Raw genomic sequence first — 25,291 nt, 5'->3', positions numbered from 1 at the left:
GGAGTTAGGGGGCACAACTTTTTTTTCATGCTACCTTAAACATTTTTGCTCTTTTTTTTAACACACATAGGACTAGTTAAAAATTAACAAAGTATAAGTTGTATAAACAGCTTTAACCTAACTACGAGCTACCTCAGGTAGGGTACTGAATATCTTTTCTAAAATTCCCTGTTTTATGTTAAATCTCACCAGATCACCTTTGGAAGTTATGTGAAAATAAACCAAGAAGAGTCAGATTTTGAGATGAGTCAAGTTTACAAGGTGCAGGGGCAGAGTCAGTTCAGACCTCCTTTATTTGTATTATATATATATATATATATATACACACACACACATGTGGGCACATGTTGCATAGTTTTTCGTCTGCCACTTTTTCATGTTTCCTACTTAACCATTGCAATGTAACTTAAGTTTTTTCCCTTTGTGATACATATGATGAGTTGCCTGTTTAGTCTCACTTTTGGGACTTTTTGTGGTGTGTAACTTAGTAAAGTAATTTACCAAAAGTAAGTCTGGGTCTAACATGCTCTGTTTTGCAACTTATTAGGCACAATTTTTCCAAGCCCAAAAGTCGCATAAACATCTGGGCTGCAAAGATAAATACGGCACACTGCATTAAATCCTTGAGGCAGCCAACTTTGGTACACTGCTTGATTCTGCGCCTAAAATGCCGCAAAAAGTCACACACAAAAAAGAAAATGCAATAGGAGTAATACATGTCCCCCACAATGTTATATTAAAGACAAGAATCTCATCTTTCAGATTGAAACAAGCTCACAGAACCACATTCTTCAATATGATGCCAACTGCATGTTTCTTGGTATTATAGAACCAAAGATCATGACGTCTGAAGTGACACTACCCCTGCGGCCCCTTAATATCACACTAAAATATGACTCTTCTGAGATTTCATCTAAAAGAGGGAATTCTAGAAATGACATTTCATACCCTACCTGTGGGGAGTAGTACAAACGGGGTAAAAGCTGGTGACATGTTGTCTTTAATAGGGGATCAGGCATTATTTTGGCATAAAATAACCAAAGGGAAAAAAGTTATACAGAATTTACCTTCTTCAATTCACCTATTTAGTTTTTTCACTCAGATTAGACTGTCCTCACATTACCAAATGGCACTTCACACATTAGAAGAGAACACATCACTGCCCCACGCAAAGAAAAGACACAGATGTCATTTTTAGAAAAACAGAGGAAGTACAAAGAAAGAAACTTTTTTATTTTTCAGGATCAGTAACTTGGATCACAGTTTTTCCACGAGCATGTCCTGCTTCTAACTTCTGGAAGGCTTGAGGGACTTTAGAAAATGGAAATATTTCTTCAATTACAGGACGAATCTATAAAAAGATAAAAACAAAGAAATATAGTTACGGATTTACTGTACAGGCAAATCAATCAAATAGGCTTATATTCTGTTAAAATAAATATTATTTGAAGCTGTTCTACTTCTTTTGCTTGTCTGTATAGGTATAAAACCAAGGATAAGAGCAATGCCAATCCCCAGACAGGTGCTACAAAAAAATCAATTTTAAAGATGAGCTCTCTTAAAGGGAACCTACCACCACAAATCTACCTATAAAGGTAGATTGGGTGGTAGGTGGATCAATGGGACGTGAGGATAGCCCTTTTAAGGGCTAATCCTCACGTCCCTGCACTTTTTTAATAACTTTAATTTGGTATTTATTCAAATTTACTTATGCGGCTACCGGGGCGTGGAGTAGCCGCATATGAGATTACACGAGGCGGCTACTCCACGCCCCGGTAGCCATTTTACCCCTCCTACTCCGCGTAGCTGCGCGCCCTCGTCCGGCGATCCTGCCGTCTGCGCATGCGCAGAAGAACAGGCCCGCGCCTGTTTCGGAGTTGTGACCGCGCAGGCGCGGGCCTGCTCTTCTGCGCATGCGCAGACGGCAGGATCGCCGGACGAGGGCGCGCAGCTACGCGGAGCTGCGCGCCGAAGATGGGTGAGTAGGAGGGGTAAAATGGCTACCGGGGCGTGGAGTAGCCGCCTCATGTAATCTCATATGCGGCTACTCCACGCCCGGTAGCCGCATAAGTAAATTTGAATAAATACCAAATTAAAGTTATTAAAAAAGTGCAGGGACGTGAGGATTAGCCCTTAAAGGGCTATCCTCACGTCCCATTGACCCACCTACCACCCAATCTACCTTTATAGGTAGATTTGTGGTGGTAGGTGCCCTTTAAATACCATCTTTAAAAGGATTTTGCCCAAGAAAGAAAGTTCTCAAATTTTAATCCCCTAGTGATGTTTACACAATAAAGATAATTTTTAGCCCTTTTACTTTACAATTTTACTCAGTTTTATTGCTGCTTTAGCTACTATCACTCAGTGACACTCTCTTAGCACACATTTCATGATTCCTCTGTGCTATGAGATGCTATGTGCTGACAATGTGCTTAGATTAAAATGGTACAAGGTTTAGCTACTCTTTCATTTAGCTTCTGCAGCAAAGGCTTACCGGTAACACCCACGATCGGTGCCAGCACGGCACGCATGGGCGCCGCCATCTTTTCGAGGATCGCCGCTCCCCAATGACGTCACTGTGAGCGGCGAAGACCCGAGGCTACTTCGGGTTAACCCATGCATATTGCACATTGTAATGTATGAGTAGTAAAATACACATATACTGCCATACTGTAGTATGGCAGTATATGATAGGATCGTGCAGACACCCTAGGGTTAAAGTACCCTAGGGAGTCTGAAAAATTCTAAAAATAAAAAAAAGTTTAAAAAAAATTATAATAAAAAACCCTAAAAACTCAAATCACCCCCCTTTCCCTAGAACTGATATAAATAAAATCATAAACACATTAGGTATCGCCGCGTTCGAAAATGCCAGATCTATCAAAATATGATAACGGTTTTTCACTGCGTTTAATCCCGTAACGGAAAAATCGCACGATTTTTGTCGAAAATGGCACGTTTTTTGTCATTTAAAAAAATACTATAAAAAGTGATCACAAGGTCGAACAGTCCTAAAAAACAGAAGATGGCAAAATCCCCCAAAAAATTTTTGTACAGGAGGTTTTAATTTTTTTAAATGTATGAAAACATTATAAAACCTATATAAATTTGGTATCCCCGTAATCGCACAGAGCCAAAGAATAAAGTAGACATGTCATTTGGGGTGCACAGTGAAATCCGTAAGATCCAAGCCCACAAGAAGACGGCACAAATGCGTATTTTTACCAATCTCACTGCATTTGGAATTTTTTTCCCGCTTCCTAGTACACGGCATGGAATATTCAATACCATCTCTATGAAGTGCAATTTGTTACGCAGAAAATAAGCCGTCACACAGCTCTGTACATGGAAAAATAAAAAAAGTTATGGATTTTTGATCATGGGGAGTAAAAAATGAAAAAACAAAAAAGGGCCAGGTCCTGAAAGGGTTAAGGTGCGTACCCGAACCAGGTGTTTCACAATGACCAATCACAGCCATGGCTATTAGGTAGGGTTACCAATTTGCCGGATTGGCTGGATGGCCACCAATATTTCTGGGTTGCATGGGACACAACTGAACTTAGAGTTAGAGATGAGCGGAACCAAACTGACACATCGCGGGCAAATCCTCATAAAATTTCTGCACAAAAATTTTTTTTTTACCCATCTCGCCACTTATCAAAAAAAAAAAAAAAGGTACGTGGCAAGGGCAGGAAAAAAAGGTAGAGTATGACCAAATTTCAAGTTTGCTACAATTGACACCAGTTCCTGACTGAAGTCAGTTGTAGCCAGTCAAGCGGCAAATGGATCCATCTTTCCAGCAGACACTTATATAATGACTGAGAAGACTGTGGCAGAGATTTCTCAGCTGGAAGAGATTCTAGGCAGGAAAGGTGTCAAAGTTGGAGTGCAATCAGTCTGTTTATGTGGCTCTGTAGGAAGGCCCTGTTGAGGGGGACAAAAAGTCTCCAACCCTCTTATAAAAGTAAATGAGCAGAAGGTTTGGTTCCAGACTTTTACTTGAGGTGAGCACCTCCATAAATTCTGTTATGGAAAGGGTGACAATAGTGCCTCTTCATCAGAAGGGGACAGTGTGGGTAGGTAGATAGATTTTAGGAAAGAGTGAATGAGAGGCTGCTCCTGGGGGAGATTTGTGTAGTAGATCCTAAGGGCCTCTAAAAATTGTTCGGTACAGTGGACCATCACGTGGTTGAGTCCCAATAGCCTGTAAACTTTATGGGCTCTGCGAAGTTGAGAAGACCGTGCAGATGTAATTTAAGGAGACATGTGCTTCTGATGTGGAAAAAAAAAAAAAGTGTAAAAGTTCTAACTATCATTTGTTACAAAATTACATAAAAGTGTCTGAGTATTAAAAAAAAAAAAACAACAACCGCTGAGTGGCATTACTAAAGAGAAATAATCAGTTTCTACTACATTATGTGCAAATGCCCCCGACAGCAAATGCATTAATGCAACCAAAAACAGTGGAATGAATGGGCATTCAAGATAAGATTGATAATTGTGGTCATAAATGTCAGTGTAATTCTAAAAATAGTATCATGTCATCCCCTTTACCAGAAAGTGAGTGAAGTATAGAAATGTATACAGTTAACTAGTACATATGTGATTTGGCTTTTTTCACCATAAAAAAGACACGTTAGTACGTTTTATTGATATTACATCATTTCTTGTATTGTCCAAGTAATTCTGCTCTGTTCAGGGCTAAAAGTAGTGATACGAATACCAAAGTGATGATCCCCTCTATCTAGCATTGTACAAATGTGTTATTTGCAATGATCGCCTACATTGTCTGTGTAATCCAGGAGCGGCTGACGTACAGCAGAACAACATAAAACTGAACCTTTGCTGAAATCAACTGAGTCAGTTAAAAGTCCTTCCTGTATTAAGGCCGCAGATGCCTGGTCCTGGGTGAATACACAAAGATCAGGGGAGATTATGGGAATAATAAACCAAAGCCCATTTACAAGAGAACATCAGACTCCTGGCACAGGCCACTTTTGTTATGGTCTGGGAAGAGGGATTAACACGTGGGTCTATTGAGAGCAGGGATTATATATATACTTATGTTTATGCAAAAACACCATGCATGATACAGGGCTTTTACACTTTTTCCATTTCCTCATTCCTCACTGACCATCACAGGCAGGAAATTATTCATTAGTCTCCATTAGAACAATAAATATTTATCATATTATAGTACGGTATAGAATTAAAGGGGTTGGCCACTTTACCTCATGTTTTTTGTAATGTATGTGTGGGGGCAGGATGTTAGGTAATTTACCAATATACAACTATTAAAAGTTTTGCTCAGCTTTCTTGATATGTGAAGTAAAGCCTCCTGTATCTTACCTCATTAACCAGACATTCCTCTCCATAAAATGGCTGCAGATAGAGGGTCATGTGATTTCTAACTGTCCATGATCAATCACCAGTTAGAGATTCATGACCCTCCATCTGCGGCCATTTTATGGACAGGAATGTCTGGCTGATGAGGAAAAATACAGGAGGTATCAAGAAAGAGAAGCAGAACTATTCATAGATGTATGTTGGTAAATTACTTAACATCCTGCCCCCACACACTTACATACAGATTACAAAAACATGAGGTAAAGTGCCAACCCCTTTAAGTCTACGTCAAATGCTACTGCAGAAGTAAGCACTTTTGGTACCCTAAACAAACTACAGGTCCCAAAATCGACCTTTTTAAAATAATTAAACTTAATTAAATACTTACCTAGATGTGCGTTCGATGATGGAAGTGAAGCAGGAGTGTATTCCGGCTTCACTGCACATGCGCCATACCTACAGCTCTTGTGCAGTGAACCCAGCGTGTAATATGCAGCCTTCACTTGCCAGAAGGCGCAGGTGCCAAGGGATTGAGATATGTATAGAGTTTTTTCTTTCATTCAAAATGGTTAAAAATCATACAGGGCAATTTGTGATATTAAACCACCTATCCAAGGACCTGTGAGTGGTTAAGTGTCCCAAATCGGCATGACAGGTTGCCTTTAAAGTAAACCGCTGAAGTTATCCAAAAATAATTTTAGCACAGCTGGATAGAGCAACAAAGATATCTCTATCATGCTTCTGTATAAGCCATAGTTGTAAAATCCTTTACAGCGTCTCCTGAAGAGGAGGAAGGCACTTCCTGGTTGTGACATCAGCTAAGGGCAATGAGGCCAGAGAAGCTTCCCTCACTTCCTAAAATGCCGTCCTTTTCTCTTATGCCCTAGCACTAGCAGCCGAGCTTATCAGGAAACAGAATCTAAGGCTGAAGCATCTCCTTAGCTGTACAACACAGATGTGACAAACCCATACTAACATGCAATACAGTTACAGAGGCCTATACACAGATTATTACACACAAGCCTAGACGGAAGGGGTGGTGTGCAGGGCAGGCTTATGGATGCTGCTAGATTCTTTATTAAATTCAGCAGTGGAGGAGGTCCACTGTGTGTGGGAACATGATGGGCAGACTGAAGATAGAATACAGCTGACATGGACCTCTGCTCAGTAATTCATTATAGGATGCCAACAGCTGAGTTGAGAACTAGCACAGTGGATAGCCCCGCCAATTCACCCTGGAGACCACTGCTTTTACAATTACCCTGGTGGCTTCTCGTGAGTGCTGAGTACTCTTTACCTTTTCTTCAGACAGAGCACATAGTTATGCCCCCTTATTGTTGCTTCAAAATGATCAGAACAAATGGAAACTCAATATTGATTGACAATTTGAATTCATTCACTACTTAGGGCAGTTTCACACTTATTGCTGGGGATAGTACTCCTTACATCATAGTTCACTGAACAGCAGCGTCGACATTTGAGGTCAACAAACAGACACTGACAAAGTTAGCACACCCTTGAAATCTTGTCTTATACCACATCCTTACCACTCTTTACCCTATCCTTAATACATGAATCAGAAGTTATGGCTCCATATTTATGTAAGAGAAGAAAACACAAATTCAAGTGAATAATACCATACAACTAGTAGTATGCATTCAATCAACCCAAATAATACACCAAACCAAAAGTTTAACTATACTTAACACATTTCCCCCCAAACACACAGAGTCTCTGTGCAGAATTCTTACACGGCATGAATGTCTTATTTAATAGAATATACATTTCCCTTTACCAATGCACAAAAGAAAATCAGGACATTATGTTGTTAAAATGAAGCTTAAAGGACATTGACCATCAGAGTGATTGATTGTAGATTCCTATTACTGACTTGCCTGTTTTCAAAACCCGGGCCGGGACCTGCACTTTTTATATCAAGGAGCGGCTGTACATCATAGAAATAGAAGTTTAAAAATATGTAAATAAGCCAGAGGTGCTCCAGAGCGCCTCGAGGCTCCACGGGCTATTAATTTATTCATACCCCCACTTTGCTCTTTGTAGCCTGGCCCTGCCTGTCACAGACTTTCTGCGAGACTGATGGGTGGGGCCAGGCTACAACGTAAAAGGTGGGCGCATGAAGAAATTAACAGCTTGCAGAGCTGGAGCCAGCGCTCCATCTTATTCACATATTTTAATACTTCTATTTCTATGACATAAAGCAGTTGTTTGATATAAAAAGATCAGTTTCCGGCAGGTCAATAATGGGAATCTAATGTCAATTAGTCGGATGGTAGATGTCCTTTAAGTGGAAGTCATACCAATTCACTACCTGCTACATACCTTGCCAGCATCAACAAGCTCTCCTACTTCATCTAGAGCTGGACCACTAGGAGTAAAGAATCCCCATCGATAGTGGATTCCTTTGTAGTAGTGCTAAAACAAAGAAAATGGTAGCATGACATAATCCATGTTGGACATAGAAATAAAAATCTCTAAAACACCTTTTGCATACTCAGCAAAGTTGTACTATGCCTCACAAAACCTTACCCCACTGTACTGTCTAACTAGAAATGGGAACTATTACCTTAAATACTTTTGATGCTAGTGTAACTCCCGTACGCATCATGCCATCTGCTATCCCCAGCTGGTCATTGTTATATAGAAAAGGAGTGACCAGTGTGACATAGGTGGCTCCGGACCAAGGCTTTAGGAACTGAAGAGCCAAGGCTTCATTAGTCCCTCCGATATTATCAAGGATGACATCAAATCTGAAATTTAAATGAGAAAAAGTAAAAAAAAAATACAAGAATTCCACATTTATAAAGAAAATATATAGAAACAGGTAGGCTTTGTTCTTACTTCCTGCCAATGTCTGTAATATTTAAACTCAAAATTGCAGCAGGATCTCTATTGGGTAAATACATTTTCTGACTATAATATCCCTACATTAAATATTATATTTAAAAAAGTAAATGCATCAAAATTCTAAAATGGGACATGTAAACACTATGAACAATATACTCAATGCCATATAAAAGAAAGAAAAGAAAAAAATACTAAAATGAGACTGGAGCCATCAATTTTTCCTTCAGATTCTTAAAAAATCTAAACATGCAAAGAAACGCACCACAGCAGTTTGCACTTTCAAATTCAGTAGGGGTCCCGGGTTGGATCACCACCAGTATTAAAATAATGGGACTCACCCTTTAAACTATTGCTGCATTTTTAGGTTCATGATGCTACAGGATGACCTTAACGCAGTCAAATCATTCAAATTACCAAGCTGAAAGAAGCCATGGGATTTACATGTTGTATGATAATATATCATGGTACCTGCCTATACGCAAGACATGCAAACTAATTGTTTTGCTTTCCACCAGTATTTGTCAGTAAGCTAGACAGTCATATACTCCATGTAACAGGATAAAACATTCTTGTTCAAAAAACTGAACAGTTTATGACCTGTCTTTGTGCAACTTGGTTTTTCCAAGTTTATTAAAAAAAAAAATAAATCTACAGGTGGTCTGAGAAGGGGGGCTGTAAAAAAAAAAAACCACCAACAACTTATTCTTACCTTATACTTGTTGTTGTGCCACCGTTTGTTTACAAAGTAATGCACGCTTGGCTCCGACAACTTCCACCTGCCAAGTGTGCCCACCCAGTGTCTTGGTGCCTAATACACATTGAAACTAATTTTTGCTTCTTATTTTTTCTTCCCCAAAAATCAGATTCGCTCTTAACAATGGATCTATGGTATTTCCCACTGTGACAAATCCTATATTCATATAATGTAGCGGTGCTCTGTGTCCCGTTGTCTGTTAAAGCATTTATAGTCCACAAGAAAGATAGAAATGGAGGCACTCAGTCTTCTGATATTCTTCTTGCTTTATTTACCCATACTTACATACAGGAAATATACAAACTGAAGGGAATGGAGGACGTGTTGGAGCCTAAGATGAGGCAATGGCCCTTTCGCTTCTTCCGGCCTCTATACTATGCGACCCTTTTACGGAACTTCACTATATGTAACGAAGATACTAGTGCCGATGAACTGCTTCTTTTACTTGATTGAGGGGTTGCACACCTATAAAACTTTCATACAGGCTTGGCGTGTTTTCATAGTAACACCTGATGCAACACCAGTAACACCACTTTTAGACCAGCGTCTGCAGTCACATGACGGGGAGTGTCTCTAAAGTATCCGCATGGCCGCGTCTTTGACGACCCGCCGGAAGGCGAGTAAGCAAGTTTTTTTTTTTTTTTTTGACTCGTGTATAAGCAGAGGTGAGGTTTTTCAGCACATTTTTGTGCTGAAAAACTCAGCTCATACATGAGTATATACAATACCTTTTATGCCATGGAGAGAAGTCAAAAGTGAACACAAATCTGTTCATATGCTCTGTCTATTAGCCGTTCAAGGTATCCTTTTTGATTCTCCTGCTTGTCTTCCAAAATCCTGTTGTATCCATTTATACATCTCAATCTTGAGAATTGGCCCTGAGGTATTACTTTTTTCACGTGCTCACGTGAGTTGTACCCTCAGGATACGAGAGACACCCCCTGTCACGTGACTGCAGATGCCGGTCTAAAAGTGGTGATATGCATCAAGTGTTACTATGCAAACACACCACTGTATGAAAGTCTTATAGGTATGTAACCCGTCAATCAAATAAAAGAAGCAGTTCATTGGCACTAGTATTTTACTTAGAGCCACCCTCAACGCATATAGTGAAGTTTGGCAATAGGGTCACCCAGTAAAGAGGCTGGAAGAAGGGCAATTAGCGCAAAAGGGCTGTTGCCTCATCTTACACTCCAACAAGTCCTCCCTTCCCTTCAGTTTGTATATCTCCTGTATGTAAGTATGCATAAATAAAGCAAGAAGAATATCCCAATACTGGCGAGTGGACTATACATTGAAACTAATGATGTATCGGGTGGGCGTGCCAGGTGACTGGAAGTTGGACGGTGGCGCGGGACAACGGCTGCACTGAAGAAGGTACTAGAAGGGCTGGTACCAGCACTGGGCATACCTGGGCACATGCTGGGGCCCAGAGCTGCTGGGGGCCCACATAAGGCTGTACAAAAGGAATCTAGGCTTTATATAAAATAACCATGAGCGGGCTGGTTGGTATGATAAACTAGGGAATATTTTAGGGAACAGGAGACTGTTTTAGTTTCTGAATTATTAATGTCACCACGTGATTTCACTGCAAAGGGGCCCACTGTGGCTCTGTCACCCAAGGGCCTTGGGTACAACATTTTTTTTAAACTCTGTACCAGTAGATATTTTAATAAACTCTGACAACCCCTTTAAAGGGAACCTATCATCAGAAATTGGCCTAATAAATCACTACCAGTATATTGTCAAGCAGATGAGTAGATCATATTTCTTTCATAGTCTAGTTTGGTGGCATCATCCAGAAAATCATTTTGGAAGTGAAATCTAAATTGGTTTTATGAAGTCAAGGAGGCGGAGAGGTTAACACTGAGGTTAACTCCTTGCCTCAGAACAACCACATCATTAACCAGATCTCCTAAAATCCGGCACATGATGCCAATCACAGTTGAGGTGGTGTTCAGAGGCAGAGAAAGCTTGACAGTGTTAAATTCTCCACCTCCCTGACTTTTACAACCATTTGACACTTCAAAGTTGATTTTCTGGATGATGCCACCACACTGGGCCATGAAAGAAAGACAATCTAGAAGCTGCATGACAATATACTGGTAATAGTTTATTAGGCCAATTTCTGATTACAGGTTCCCTTTAACTATTGAGTTATACAAATCTCTCTTAAAATTATTAATAATAATAATAATGAGCAATTGTTTATTAACACTTCTGATGCCTGAATGATCACAAAATAAGGAATAAGTACTCATGGGTAATTCAGTTTCCATAGGTCCTGCATTACTGCCCAACTGAACTCATCAGTGACTACCAAATAACCACTATGTGAGAACTTTAAACTTCTTTTATTTAAGTATGTTAGAATAACATACAAAATAACAAGGGGAGGGGACTAATATAGGCATACATTGTGGACTTATGGGAACTAATTTATCAGTGAGTATTAATTCCTTGTTTCCATGGTGTCCCCAATGATAGCGCAGCTGGAGATGTTCCAAATGATCTCCTAAGGGACAAACCATGGCTTTAAGCCAAAGGGGAGGTCCCCTGCAGAAGAGTCCCAATTGCAATGATGTCTTCTCAAGTAGAGATTATTATTTAGAGTACGGTATTTCTTGATGTCTGATTTTAGCCATCTAGCTATTGCAGCTTTTGAAGGCATCTGACATTTCTTTTTTTCCCTGAGAAGGGGGATATTTGAGCGCTTCTTCCAGCTGTTTGTGACTTGGAGGTAGATCATTACCATTCTTCTATCTAGAAGATACCACATCTCCTCTTTTGGATTATTGCAGAACAATGGAAGAAAAGTTTCTTGTTTTCTATGAATTTTTTTGGTAAAAAAAATTGGGTTCAATTTATGGGTGATGATATCCTGTCACAGGCAGAGGTAATAGCAGTAAGAAATGCAGTCTTTAAATGTAAGGAACTTAAAAGGGGTATTATGGGTATATGAACCCATAATGCTATAAATTAAAGGTTTTTCCACAAACAAAAGTTTGGCCCTATACACGGAATAGGGCTTAACTTGCTGATCATTGGGAGTCTCAGTGCGGAGACCCCCACAGATCCCGAAACGTACCTCCATCAGACCACTCATTATTCCGGTGGTCTAATGGAGCAGACTGCTGTGCATGACCGGGTCTCATTATGTGGATAGGGCCTAACTTTTGTTTGTGGGAAAACCCCTTTAATATGACAAAACTTAAAGGGAACCTGTCATCAGAAAATTGCCTAATAAACCACTAGCAGTATATTGTCAGCAGCTTAGCAGCTTCTAGATCAGTGGTTCTCAGCCTTTCTAATGCTGTGACCCCGCAATACAGTTCCTCATGCTGTGGTGACCCCAAACCATGCAACTCGCATTAAAAACACAGTAAAATTGCAGCTCCGATGGCTTTAGGCGACCCCCGGTTTTGGTCGTTCGACCCCCGCTGGGGTCCCGACCCACAGGTTGAGAACCACTGTTCTAGATGATGTTTCTTTCATGGCCTGGTGTGGTGGCATCATCCAGAAAATCTACTATGAAGTCACGGAGGCGGAGAGTTTAACACTGAAGACAAGCTTTCCTTGCCTTAAAATGCCTTGTTCACTGTAATTGATGGCCCCGTGTCCAGGGACATCATTGATCAGATCTCCTGAAGTCCGGCGCATATGGTCAATCAAATGGGAGGAGGTGTTCAAAGTCAAAGAGAGCTTGACTTCAGGGTTAAACTCTCCACCTCCCGGACTTTACACATCTTACTTCAAAGTTAATTTTCTGGATGATGCCACCAAGCTCGGTCATGAAGGAAACACAATCAAGAAGCTTTTCATCTGCTTGACAACATACTGGTAGTGGTTTATTAGTCCAATTTCTGATGACAGGTTCCCTTTAAGCTCCATTTTGTGGCTTATGACATTAAATCATTTGATTTTATGATTCACAAATTTTTTTGGCCTCTCTAAAGTATGCAGGATTATCATCAAGATGGCCACCACTGGAAACTAGAAGTCTCATGATCCTTTAGTTCACATTAACTCCTCCTACCTCTTATGCTCTGCTCCCAGGGATGATTTAACAGACTGATGTGTGTGAACCCTGCTGAGATTACGTCTCACCAAAACATTGGCCACACTAGATGCACTGCAACCAACCAACTACAGCCAAACTAAGTGATCACATGACCTGCCTAGGTGGGTGCAGAACATGTGATGTTGACATGTGACCACCAGCCATCTTCTTTCCTTCAGATGGATGAAATCAACAAACTTATTTAAGTAGCATTTTCATTCTTAATTTTCAGTGCTCCTCAGTGATATAGTTTCACCTGTTATAACAAGCAGATCAGGTCTCTCCCTCCTGCACTTCCTCCTGCTCCTAGATTACATGGTTGGAAGGATGAGTGAGAGAGCTGTTCTGCTCACCGTAACAGAGTAAAAAGACATCACTGAGGGGCTCTGGAAACAACCCCAAAGCCTTTCAGGGTTATTAGCATAATTTAAAAAGTCACTTTAAGAAAAAAGGAGACTGTGGATAACGTATGAGAAGATCACCACAGTCGCAGTGCCTGGATCTAGGAGTACGTAGTGCATTAAACACTATTAAAAGATTCTAAGAACAGTTTGGCTTCTTTATTAGGAAGAGTGGAGAATAGTGACCGCATTCTGATGGAGAAACCTTGATTAAGACATTTAAGGTTAAGAGAGGAAGAATGTTTCTCTATAGTTGTTTGCTGAAATACGTTTAAGGGAACCGGTCATCAGAAATTGGTCTAATAAACGATTACTAGTATGTTGTCTAGCAGCTTTATACCTTCCAGATGTTTCTTTCATGGCCCTGCAAGGTTCCATCATCCACAAAATCAACTTTAAAATGAGTTGTTAATTTGTTGTATAAAGTCAAGCAGGTGGAGAGTTTAACATGGTCATGCTCTCCCCGTCTCAGAACGCCTCCTCCCCTGCAATTGACATCATGCACAAGACTAATGGAGATCTGGTTAATGATTTTGCTGGGTCCAGGACCATCAATTACAATAATGGTGGTATTCTGAAGACAAGAGAGCTTGAATACACTGTTAAAATCTCTGCCTCCCCGATTTTATACAACCAATTTATACTCAATTCAAAGTAGATTTTCTGGATGATGCCACCACACAGGATCATGAAAGAAGGTATTCAGCTGCTGCACAACATACTGGTAGTGGTTTATTAGGTAAATTTAAGCGGACAGGTTCCCTTTAAAGGCAGTATTGAAATATGGAATCTTTGAGGGAGGGGCGCTCATGAATTTGATTTTGTATCTTTTTTCTTTGATAGGATCCATTTGTTTGAGTGATGTTTGACCATCCATTATGGAAGGACGTGGAGAAGTCCCCCCCCATCCCTGTGTTATTACTTCTTGGAAGTGTTGTTGGTAACTCCATCTTCCTGGTTTACCCATTGCATGGTAATTTCCTTTAGCATTTTTTGGGTCAGGAACAAACTTTTTAGCACCATGTTTGAGTTTAGGAAAACCCTTCTTTTTGCCTTATCAAGGATTTCATCATATTATTCCAAAATTTTCCTGAAAATGGGATACTGCTGGAAGTTAGAGTTCTCCTTATGGAGAGTTTACCAATTAAGGCTGCCTTATAGGTGGATTTCAAAAATCGTGCTGTGTCCTAAAGGTGGTTAAGCAACTGACGGAAGATTTACATTATTGCTGATCATGTCATCTACCACAGGATTTTCTCGCGTAAAGACAGTAGAGAAGACCATGTTAAATAGATTTGCCCTTTCTTCATCTCTATTCATCATGACCACTAAGTTATTCCTCAGAGGAACTAGACTTTAGGGACATTCACATGGCGGTATTCCCGCGCTGGAAAGGAGGAGGAGGTGACCCCTCCCACCTCCATAGTAAACAGCGGCCCATGCTCTATTTTTTCCCGGTGTATGGCACAGAACGGTGCTAGTACCGCCACCGGCCCCATTGCCGTGGGGGGATGTATATGCGGCTGCATTTAATTTCTTAAAAAAGGACTAACCTTCTACTGTATATGAACAGCACAATCATAATAGACGCAAATCCAGTTCCTCCATCTTGTTTGTGAGGCTTCAGGCATTAATGTACATGGACTTTATATGGTTCCCCCCTTTTTTTAGTGCTTTGGCCTCCCTGAAATGAACTTGCTCCACTCGAATATTTTACATTTGAAATCAATAAACATTTATCTTTTATACATAAATATTTCTGTTGTCTACCTGTGTTCTTCATTCCCTCCCTACTATGCTTGTTAACCCCTCCCCCTAGGTATCCCCCATTTAATCTCTTTCATTGTCTTCTCTATATGCATAGTCGTCCCAGCTTCCTGCACATCCTACTTTAAAAGCTCCTCTATTACGGTTTCTTATGGGAAGGGGTTATTTATGTAGATCCATTCTCTAGATTTTAACTAATAAGCCTAATGACAGGTTGCCATAGCACCATACTATGTTGCGCCCACACTGTTTTTAGCCAAGAAATACATAGCTCCTATTCCCAGAAAATGTACTTTGTAAGCCTACCTGGAACCCTGCCTGGTGGTGAATTGAGTCCCAATGGTGTGCGTTATTCACGCTAGGTAGAGCATCTCACACCTCATTTCTGCTCTTCAACCCTCCCTTTGGCAATGCAGAGCAGAGGATGACTCTCAAAGGGAAGTGGGAGGGGGGGGGGGGGAAGGGAGACTGGCAAAAATAGCATACATCCTTGGGACTCGCTGTTCATTCTGGCAGGGTGCCAGGTAGGCTAACAAAGTTAATTTCCAGGGATAGAAACTATGCATTTAGTTAAAAACCGTATGGGCACAAGTTAGTATAGTGGTATTGTCAATAGGCTTATTAGTGGAAATATAATTTGACACATTGGACATGGTAAAGATGAAACTTGTATCCAGTGGTAAATATCATTCTGGTACTTAGATGATTTCTATATGTAATCATTAATGATAGTCTTCTATCCAAGTAACATACTGTACAAAACAAAATCAATCAACTAAAAGACCTATAAACATTTAATTGTAGTATGGACTTACTGATCCCTTGTTTTTAACTGGTCCTCCAAAGGGGCTACTTTATAATCAATGATGTCATCAGCCCCAAGATCTTTCATTAGAGTAAAGGCATTGCCAGAACAAACAGCAGTCACATGAGCACCCCAAGCCTTCAGCAGCTAAAATGGATTAATCAGAGGTTGATGTTAACAAAAAACAATAACATTCATAAAAACCAAAAGTATTTAATAGCATGCAGGGGAGAGCAGCTTTGGCCACTGACAATACATGGAACACTGCAATCCTGGAAATCCAGTAAAATAGGAAAGGCTTTATTTCATCTTCTTTAACCCCTTCCCGCTGCAGCCATTTTTCGTTTTTGCCTTTTCATTTTTCACTCCCCAAATTCAAAAATCTGTAACTTTTTTATTTTTCCATGTAGAGAGCTGTGTGACGGCTTATTTTCTGCGTATCAAATTACACTTCAAAATGGTGGTATTTAATATTCCATGACGTGTACTGGGAAGCGGGACAAAAAAATTCCAAAATGCAGTGAAATTGGCAAAAAAAAACGCATTTGTGCCGTATACTTGTGGGCTTGGATTTTACGGATTTCACTGTGCGCCCCAAATGACATGTCTACTTTATTCTTTGGGTCGGTACGATTACGGGGATACCAAATTTCTATAGGTTTTATAATGTTATCATACATTTAAAAAAATTTACCCCGTGTATCTGTGTATGTGCACACTGCCGTGTTATATGTTTTTAAAGAGGAACCAATAAAGAAACAGAATTTTTTCATCTTTATACTACAAATGTCTCCGGAAGCGCTGGTTTTCCTATTTTCTTCATTTAAAAAAATTTATACCTCCTGTACAAAATTTTTTGGGGAGATTTTGCCATCTTCTGGCGCTAATAACTTTTCCATACTTTGGTCTATGGAGCTGTGGGTAATGCAGTTTTTTTGCGGATTTTGATGACATTTACAATGTTATCATTTTTAGGACTGTACGACCTTTTGATCACTTTTTATACTTTTGTACTTTAACCCTAGGGTGTCTGTACGATCCTATCATATACTGCTATACTACAGTATGGTAGTATATGTGTATTTTACTGCTGATAGCACATTGTAATGAATGGGTTAACCCGGAGTAGACCCGAAGCTACCATGGCGACGGATCGCTGCTCCCTGATGACATCACGGGGAGCGACGATCCTCAGAAAGATGGTGGCGCCGATGCGCCCCCATCTTTTTGAAGCCGCCAGCAGCTTTGCCAGCAGCGATCAGCAGGAAAACACCCACGATCGGTGCCGGCACCGATCGCGGGTGTTACCGGTAAGCCTTTGCTGCAATATGCAGCAAAGACTTACCGGCTATCGGCCCGCGAGCCCTCTCCATGCACCGGGACCCGGCATGTGACGTACTATTACGTCACATGTCGGTAAGGGGTTAAAAGCATAAAAACAGGTGGGTTACAGGCAAGAAAAAAAAAATAAAACGTTTTGGAGTAGTTCCTTACTCATGGTTGAGTTCAGTAGCCTATAGCGATGCACTGTGAGCCAATCACATTGATGTGTATACAAACAGAGAAAAGAAACACTTATTATAGGAATTATCATAAATAAATAAATGAAATGTATACATATTTCTATGTCCTAATAAATGCTTCCCGCATTAGAAGATCCTTTTAATCCTTATAAATTCCTATAATAAGTGTTTCTTTTCTCTTTTGTATAAACATCAATGTGATTGGCTCTTTGATATGCTTGTTTCATGAAGGATATGATGTAATGTTATAGGTGTAACTTTATAGGCTACTTGTGTTTAAAATGTAATCTAAGAGGTGGAAGCAGGCTGAGGGGGACAATGAGAGTTTGGTTTGAGTTGCTACTTGTCATGCGTCAAAATGACACCCTAGTACCGTAATGTTACCCCCTTACTGAGATTTGTATCATGTTACCTTTTGTCCTGTTCCTCATGTATTTTTACTCTATATATGCTTGGTCTCCACATTGTCCGGGTTTAGATTGCTATTCCTTTTTGTTTCACCATTCATCACTGTACTGTATCCTGTGGACACCACTTGTTTTATAGCTTGCAATTAAACGTTTTTTTATTGTCTATATTGTACCAATAAAGATGCAATTATTTTCTACTACAAGTGTCTTATAGCTTTAGTCTTGTCCTCCTTCCCCTTGCTTTGTGGGGTACCCACATTGTGGTTTAAATTTTGGCATTTGGCAGCCATGAGTAAGGAACTTCTTTGAAACGTGTAGGCTGTTTTTTCTTGTAACCCACCAGTTCTTATGCTATTAAAGACGATGAAATAAAGCCTTTTCTATTTTACTGGATGTGCCTTGGCATACTTCTTGGATTTCCAGGATTGAAGTGTCCCCCAGTATTTAATACTGGTTATAAGTTATTGTTGTAGTAAGGCCCCAGATCTTGGCGATAATGGTCTCAGATGGAAGTAAAAAAAAAAAAAGATATGCATTTTCTAAGTCAAGACACAGCTTTAAAGAGAACCTGTCAGGCACATCTAGCCCCCCCCCCCCCCCCCAAATTGAAGGCCGTACCTTATTTACTGTAGTGAGTTGCTTTGTGTGATGATATTAAAATGATTCAGCAGCTCCAGTGAATTATAAAATGACGTTCTCCCACTTTGTATTGTAATGCTGTCATTTGGGTAAGTCGGGTGTTCTTGAGCTGTCCTGAGTCAACACCCTCTTCCTCCCCTGTCCTCTTGTAAACACGCCCCCTGCAGACCCCTGATGTGTACTGCAGCTTAGTAGGAGGTGTGGAGGGGGTGTGTTTACCAGACAGAGAAGGAAGAGATTGTTGCAGCCTGGATCGGGACAGCTCAGGAACACCCGACTGACTAAATTCACAGGTTACGATGCAGAGTAGGGGCTTTATTTTATAAATCACAGGAGCCGCAGACTCATTTCAATATCAACATGCAGAGCAACTCACTACAGTACACTACAGTAAATGAGGTACGACTTTCAATTTGGGGGCTTGATGTGCCTGACAGGTTACCTTTAAAGGAAATCTACCATTAATGGTCCTGGGTAGTTCCCAGCAGCCTGAATATAGCTACCATATATACTTGAGTATAAGCCGACCCGAGTATAAGCCGAGACCCCTAATTTTACGGGCACATTCACATGGCCGTCTCCGGGGACGTACATGCGGCCGCATGTACGTCCCCATAGACAGCAATAGCAGCACGGCGCACATGTGTGGCACCGATCCAGCCCTCACACTGCAAAAAGATAGAGCATGTGGCCTAATCTCTATGGAGGGAGGAGGGGTCACCTCCTCCTCCTCTCCAGCACACGGCGGTATGCCCGCACGGTGGGCATACCGCGTGTGAATGTGCCCTAACACAAAAAAACCTATTGACTCGACTATAAGCCGAGGGTGGGAAATACATTGTGTGTAAATGCTGTATATAGTGTGTGTATAATGTGTATGTACTATACAGTATGTGAGCAAATGTGATGTATACACATATACTGTATGTGTGTATAACTGTATTTATGAGTACAGAAATGTGTGCATACAAGTGTATGTATGTATGTATGTATGTGTGTGTGTGTATGTGTATGGGGACTAGCCTCTCCTAGTTACTCCCCTGGTATGTGCAGTGGCTGGCCAGTTCATAGTCTAGTTTGGACACAGGGTTGGGTCAGTATACAGTCAAGTGTAAATTCTGAAGCTAATCTTTAGTCTAATGTGAATGAACTTCATTAAGATGCAAATACCTGAATGGAGGATGTACCAATTCCCCCTGATGACCCAAGAATTAATACACTAAAACGAAAAAAAATAAATAAAGTTACTCCTATTCTTTACTATGCAATCAAAGATATGACAGCCACGAAACCTTATTTTCCAAAAATAAAGATGATATGTTATCTGTATACATTATTGAACAAAGTAGCTAATGAATGAAGACTTGAATTGTAATGTCATAGATTTTAAAATCCTTGGAAATTAAGTGACAATCTAAGTAAGGCTATATTCACACTGCCGTTGCCCACCCGTACCGTACCGTAGCGGGCAACGGCAGTGTACAGGGAGAGGAGGAGGAGGTGAGCGCAGCTCACCCCCGCCCCTCTCCATAGCAACCTATGGCGCACGGCCCCGTATTACGGGAAAAGATAGGACAGGTCCTATCTTTTTCCCGGGTACGGAACGGTACGGTGCCGTACGTGTGCTGCACCGTACCGCTCCCGTAGGGTGCCGTGCGCCCATAGGAGTGTATGGGGGACGTATATTGGCCGTATATACGTCGGCCGTATATACGTCCTCCATACGTTCGTGTGAATGTAGCCTAAATCCTTACCGTGATGGCAACATACTATTGTAGAACTTCAAATCATTACCATGTTCACATAATATCACATCTAATTTAAGAAGAATTTGAAAGACACTTGCCGCTTTCCTGGACACTTTTCCTTACTCAGACCACAGCTGTTCACAAGAGCTGCCCATGCAGTAAGGGTCACATAGGGTATAGATGCTGCTTCTGTATGACTAAGCGACTTTGGTTTAAAGGATACCTAAAAAGAAATCACACACCACAAATTTATGATTTACACTTTAATCTTAGAGCAGGGATCTATTATATGATGTTGAATAAGTTAAAATTGTTGGCCACACATTTTTTGCAATATGCATGGATATCGGAGATTTTAGCAATATACATCTATTAACAGTTCTTTCTTCACTGTAATGTAAAAAGTACCCCCTTAGTTCAGAAATGCCTTATACCTCATCAGCTGCCATTCCTACCCATAAAATGGATGCAGGTAGAGGATCATGTGATCTCTATCTGTCCATGACCAATCTCCCGTACAGGGGCTTATGATAGTATTCATGAATATACCTTCATAAGGTCCAGGGATGGTCAAGGCCAGTTAGAGATCACAGGACCCTCCATTTGTGGTCATTTTATAGACAGGAATAGCAGCTGATGAGTTAAAAGATAATTCTGAACCAGGAGGCTTACTTTACATTTCAAGACATTTAAGAGATATACAGTATCTTGGTATATTACCTAAATATCCTGCCTCCTGCCACACTTATAAAAAACCATTAGGTAAAGTTTAATGACTGCCCAGTGTTTTTAAATGGTGGGCAGTGCCTGTGCTTGTAACTGACTGTAATAAAGACTTTTTCTGCTCAGTCTTTTCCTTTAATCATACAATTCTGTGGTATAGACATACTGGATTACAAAACTCTGTTCTGCAGGGATTTCACAGTTTATTAGGACATTGTGCTCTGTCACATTAATGTAATAGAACTGACCTGTATGTAGTTCCATGCGGCATAAGAAAGAGAACATGAAGAAATATAGGGAGCATTGTCACTACTAACACACAAACATCCTCTCTCTATAAAGGTTCAAATTGTTCTATGCAGACAGATATAACACAAAGAAAGCAGTAACTTTGTATCTTTACCTCATTCACACTTGCAACAACAAATTCTGCAAATGTACCCTGCTTCCATGGAGGGACCGCTGCCCAAACCTGTCAACAGATTACAACAAAATTTATCTGAATTATCATATATGATAAATATGTTTTATCATGATTGTTGTTAGGGAACAAGCAACATGTGTCATGCAATGTTTACTGACAAAACACATGGGGGGGGGGCATTTATCATAAGCTGATGCTCATTTGCCAATGTATAATAAAGGCCAAGGGCCACACCCCGCGTGTCATAGCAGATACAGCTTAGGCCTCTTGAGGTCTTTGCCAAGCAAAACTACACAAGATTCGACACACCCCACTACGCTGACGGCCGTGCCCCCTCACGTCCCCTCTACGTCCACATGGTGAGGAGGTCACATAGTTGCACAATTATTTCTGGTGTAGAAGCAGTGTGCTTTTCAAAGCATTTTGGTATAAACACATCTTCAAACGGGAGAGGCTCCACCCCACTGGGATTGAATTGCACATGGAGAGTGTCCATAATTCAAATGAAGAGGGTCAACACAACTTTAGGATGAATTTCATTGTGTTATAGGGGCGGAGTCCTAGTGCAAGATGTAATAATGGGCCATAGCTGTCACACGAAAATGGAGAGGAAAAAATATATATATATATTGGAATTGATAAGGCCAGGATTTTGGGAGGGGGGGGGGGGGTTTGTATTTTGGTTTTTCACTTCCCTTCTTCCACAAGCCATATTTTTTTTTATTTATCTGTGTACAAAGCTGTAGGAGGACACATTCAGGATCTAGTGGTATCATTTAATTTTTTGTGGCATGTAACGGAAAGCTGGAAAATAATTCCAAATGTGGTGTAATTGGCAAAAAAACCCCACAATTGCGCCAATTTCTGAAGGCCTTTATTTACTCTCCTTTATTCTTTTGGCTCAGTACAATCACAGAGGTAGAATTATATATATTTTTTAATGTCTTAATACTTTAAATAAAAAAAACTTTAAAGAACTGTAGTGTTGCAATATTCTGACACCTGTAACTTTTTCATATGTATACAGAGCTGGGTCTGAGTCGTCAATCTTTGTGGGATGATGTTCTCAATTATACCATTTGTACAACTGTACAAATCTTTTTATCAATGTTTTGATATTTTAAAAGAGGATATTGTGGGACATGATTTTTTTTTTTTAAATGATTAATTCCTGTTTGCAACTTGGGTATTCTTTTCTTTAGTCAACTTTTGTGAGCGGACTTCACATGCCGATGAGAAACAAGCTGCAAACAATGGACCTTGGATCCTTTGTCCTTAGCTGAGAAAACTAAAGTTCACGTGAAAATAAGGTTGGCCCAGGGGTTTTATTAAATAGCTCAGATGAGAATACCCTATTTATATTTCTATGCATCTCATTCTCTGGTGGAATAGTAAACTGTTGACCCTAGCTCTCATTAATATACTGGCCTGATCTCCAGGTTTGAAGTATTTCACATCAAGTCCACATTCCATGATAGTTCCTGAAACATCTCTGCCCAAAATCAAAGGAAATTCACTGCCTGACGTCTTGATATGTAGTGGATCCCGACTCATTTTCAGACTTTTTGCTCCATATCCACCTTGAAAATAATGGGGAATAAGTTAGGCTTCTGCTCTAAATCATGTGAAAACAGATACCAGATTAAAGTGTGTATAGAGTTAAAAGAACATCATGAGGGCCACTTACTTCTCATGTTCACATCAATAGGATTTAGACTTGCAGCGTGGACTTTAATGATCACTTCATTTGGATAATGTATGATAGGAAAGAGCACGTTCTCATTGTAACGTAAAACATCATTGCTCCCATATTTGTCAATGACCCATGCTGGCATCACCGTCCTCCTGGGACATGAGGAATGGATGCCCCTTTCTTTACCAACACCTGCTAGTATACTGCCTCTACCCAGGTGTAGAGCAGATCTCCTGCACACGATATGCATGATGCTCAATACAGCATACAAAGCTACACAGTTACAGACACAGTCCTATCGCGACATTCATAGCCACACCAAGTCTACACTATGCTTCATGTCACTGAATCGGGAGTAAGAAAACTCAGGGAGGACACCAAGTCACTGGCGGACTGTGAAGCGGCGCAATGCACACAGCCGTCACACTTGTGACACTCCGCCACCAGCCTCTTACTATACATCCAAGTCTTGTCCCCTCTATGTCCTCTGAGCACTTCCGCGTTCCGAGCCTCACTCCTGTGTAATCCAATAACCGCAGGGGATACTGAACCAGCTACCAATCAGACACTCTGTAGCTTGTTGTTTCTATTTGCCAACCAACACATGTCAGCGCCCTGTAGTATCCCGGTTCCCCTGCTAAATCGGGATATCTGGAGTCTGAGGAATGCTGGGGATCAGTCTGCGGGAGGTAAGTGTAAGACTTGTGGTCTAGGTGCTCTATGTACTAAGATATTACACATTATGTTTCAGAGCATCTTATAGTACATTGTTATAAAGCTCATAGAGCAGTGCAGAAATGTCACCAATCTCAAAATAATACCACAAAGTGCAAAACAATAAAGCAAGATCATCAATATTATAGAAGAGTAAGTAGTGCTTTCTATAGTGCTTTGGGGTGTAAAAGAAAGCACTATAGAGGGTCAGGCCAGGCAGGACATGCGACATGTATTTTCATCTCTTCCTGACCCGTCCCTGTCTCTATTTCTAATAAATTTACCCTGTACTTGACAGGGAGCCGATAGCTCAATGAACCCCGCCCCATTGCCACTAACTCCGCCCCTGAACGGAGACTCCCTACATTAGATTTAGCAGAGAACCTTTCAGGAGCTAGATCACCTCAGCTCTTTTTAGTGAAAAGAGCCTAATGATACATCTCACTGAAAAGAGCAGAGCTATCACTACAGGATGCATATTTGTCCCGCAGCTCCACCCATTAGTGAAAATAGAACACCTGTTCTCTGCATCATTCGGGGTCCAGTTCTGCTGAGTTTGACTGGATGGCTAGGTCAAGGAAGAGTTGTGGTCATCCCATACTTCTTCCATTTAAAGATTATGGAAGCCACTGTGCTCTTAGAAACCTTGAGTGCTGCAGAAATGCTTTTGTAACCTTGGCCAGATCTGTGCCTTACCACAATTCTGCCTCTGCGCTCCTTGGGCAGTATTTTAGACCTAATGATCCTCATCTGCTCTGGCATGCACTGTGAGGCGTTTTATAGACAGATGTCTGCCTTTTCAAATCAAGTCCAATCAGTTTAATTAAACACAGCTGGACTCCAATGAAGGAGTAGAACCATCTCTAGGAGGAGCAGAAGGAAATGGACAGCATGTGAGTGTCACAATATAGGGTTTGAATACTTCTGACCTTGTGATATATGTCATATTTCAGTTTTTCTTGTTTAATGAATTAGCAAAAATATCTACAATTCTGTTTTTTACTGTCAAGATGGGGTACAGGGTGTACATTAATGAGCAAAAAAAACTTTTTTGATCTTGCCAATTGGCTGCAACGAAACAAAGAGTGAAAAGTAACTTAAAGGGGTCAGAATACTTTCTGTACCCACTGTATATGTTAATCTGCATGTAGTAGATTTTTTTCCTTGTTCACACGTTCCGCTCGCGTCGCGTTCATACCGTGGCGCTAGCATACAGGGGCCATGGCTTGGGGATCGCATATACGTTTCCAGAGAAACACATGCGATCGGGTTATCAATCGCATGCGTTTCCCGGGAAACGAATATGTGATTGGCCCGAGTCCTGCCCACTGTGCGCTAGCACCGGGTTATGAACACGACGCTAGCGGAACGTGTGAACGCGCCCTCAAAGGAATCTGTCACCAGGGACCTCATTTTCAC

At 40.7% G+C, this 25,291-nt stretch overlaps 2 protein-coding genes across 4 annotated transcripts in view; one reads left to right on the top strand and one right to left on the bottom strand.

Annotated features, from left to right (window-relative positions):
* Positions 1-1,212: 1,212 nt before the first annotated feature.
* RTN4IP1 (reticulon 4 interacting protein 1) lies at positions 1,213-24,647 on the bottom strand. 2 transcript variants are annotated; one of them, XM_072141861.1, is made up of 9 exons: positions 24,569-24,647; positions 22,894-23,045; positions 21,445-21,513; positions 20,417-20,541; positions 19,741-19,789; positions 16,009-16,145; positions 7,931-8,114; positions 7,687-7,779; positions 1,213-1,351 (listed from the first exon to the last, which is right to left on the bottom strand). In XM_072141861.1, exons 2-9 carry the CDS (start codon positions 23,017-23,019, stop codon positions 1,232-1,234), a joined length of 903 nt encoding a protein of 300 aa, XP_071997962.1. In that variant the 5' UTR covers positions 23,020-23,045; positions 24,569-24,647; the 3' UTR covers positions 1,213-1,231. The 2 variants fall into 2 exon arrangements, with proteins under 2 accessions (XP_071997962.1, XP_071997961.1); XM_072141860.1 differs by lacking the exon at positions 24,569-24,647 and adding an exon at positions 23,153-23,689.
* The window catches only part of QRSL1 (glutaminyl-tRNA amidotransferase subunit QRSL1), a 34,230-nt gene continuing 32,628 nt past the window's right edge, over positions 23,690-25,291 (top strand). For both annotated transcript variants that reach the window (XR_011854189.1, XM_072141859.1), the window contains exon 1: positions 23,690-23,847. Coding sequence is in view for 1 of the 2 variants with exons in the window: in XM_072141859.1 (XP_071997960.1) it covers positions 23,824-23,847 (24 nt within the window). In the remaining variant the exon portion in view is untranslated. The remainder of the gene's footprint in view (positions 23,848-25,291) is intronic.

Source organism: Engystomops pustulosus, chromosome 3 (genome assembly GCF_040894005.1).
Source record: "Engystomops pustulosus chromosome 3, aEngPut4.maternal, whole genome shotgun sequence".
Lineage (NCBI taxonomy): Eukaryota > Metazoa > Chordata > Amphibia > Anura > Leptodactylidae > Engystomops > Engystomops pustulosus.
Note: the sequence above shows the minus strand (reverse complement) of the source record. Positions and strands in the feature narration are given on the sequence as shown.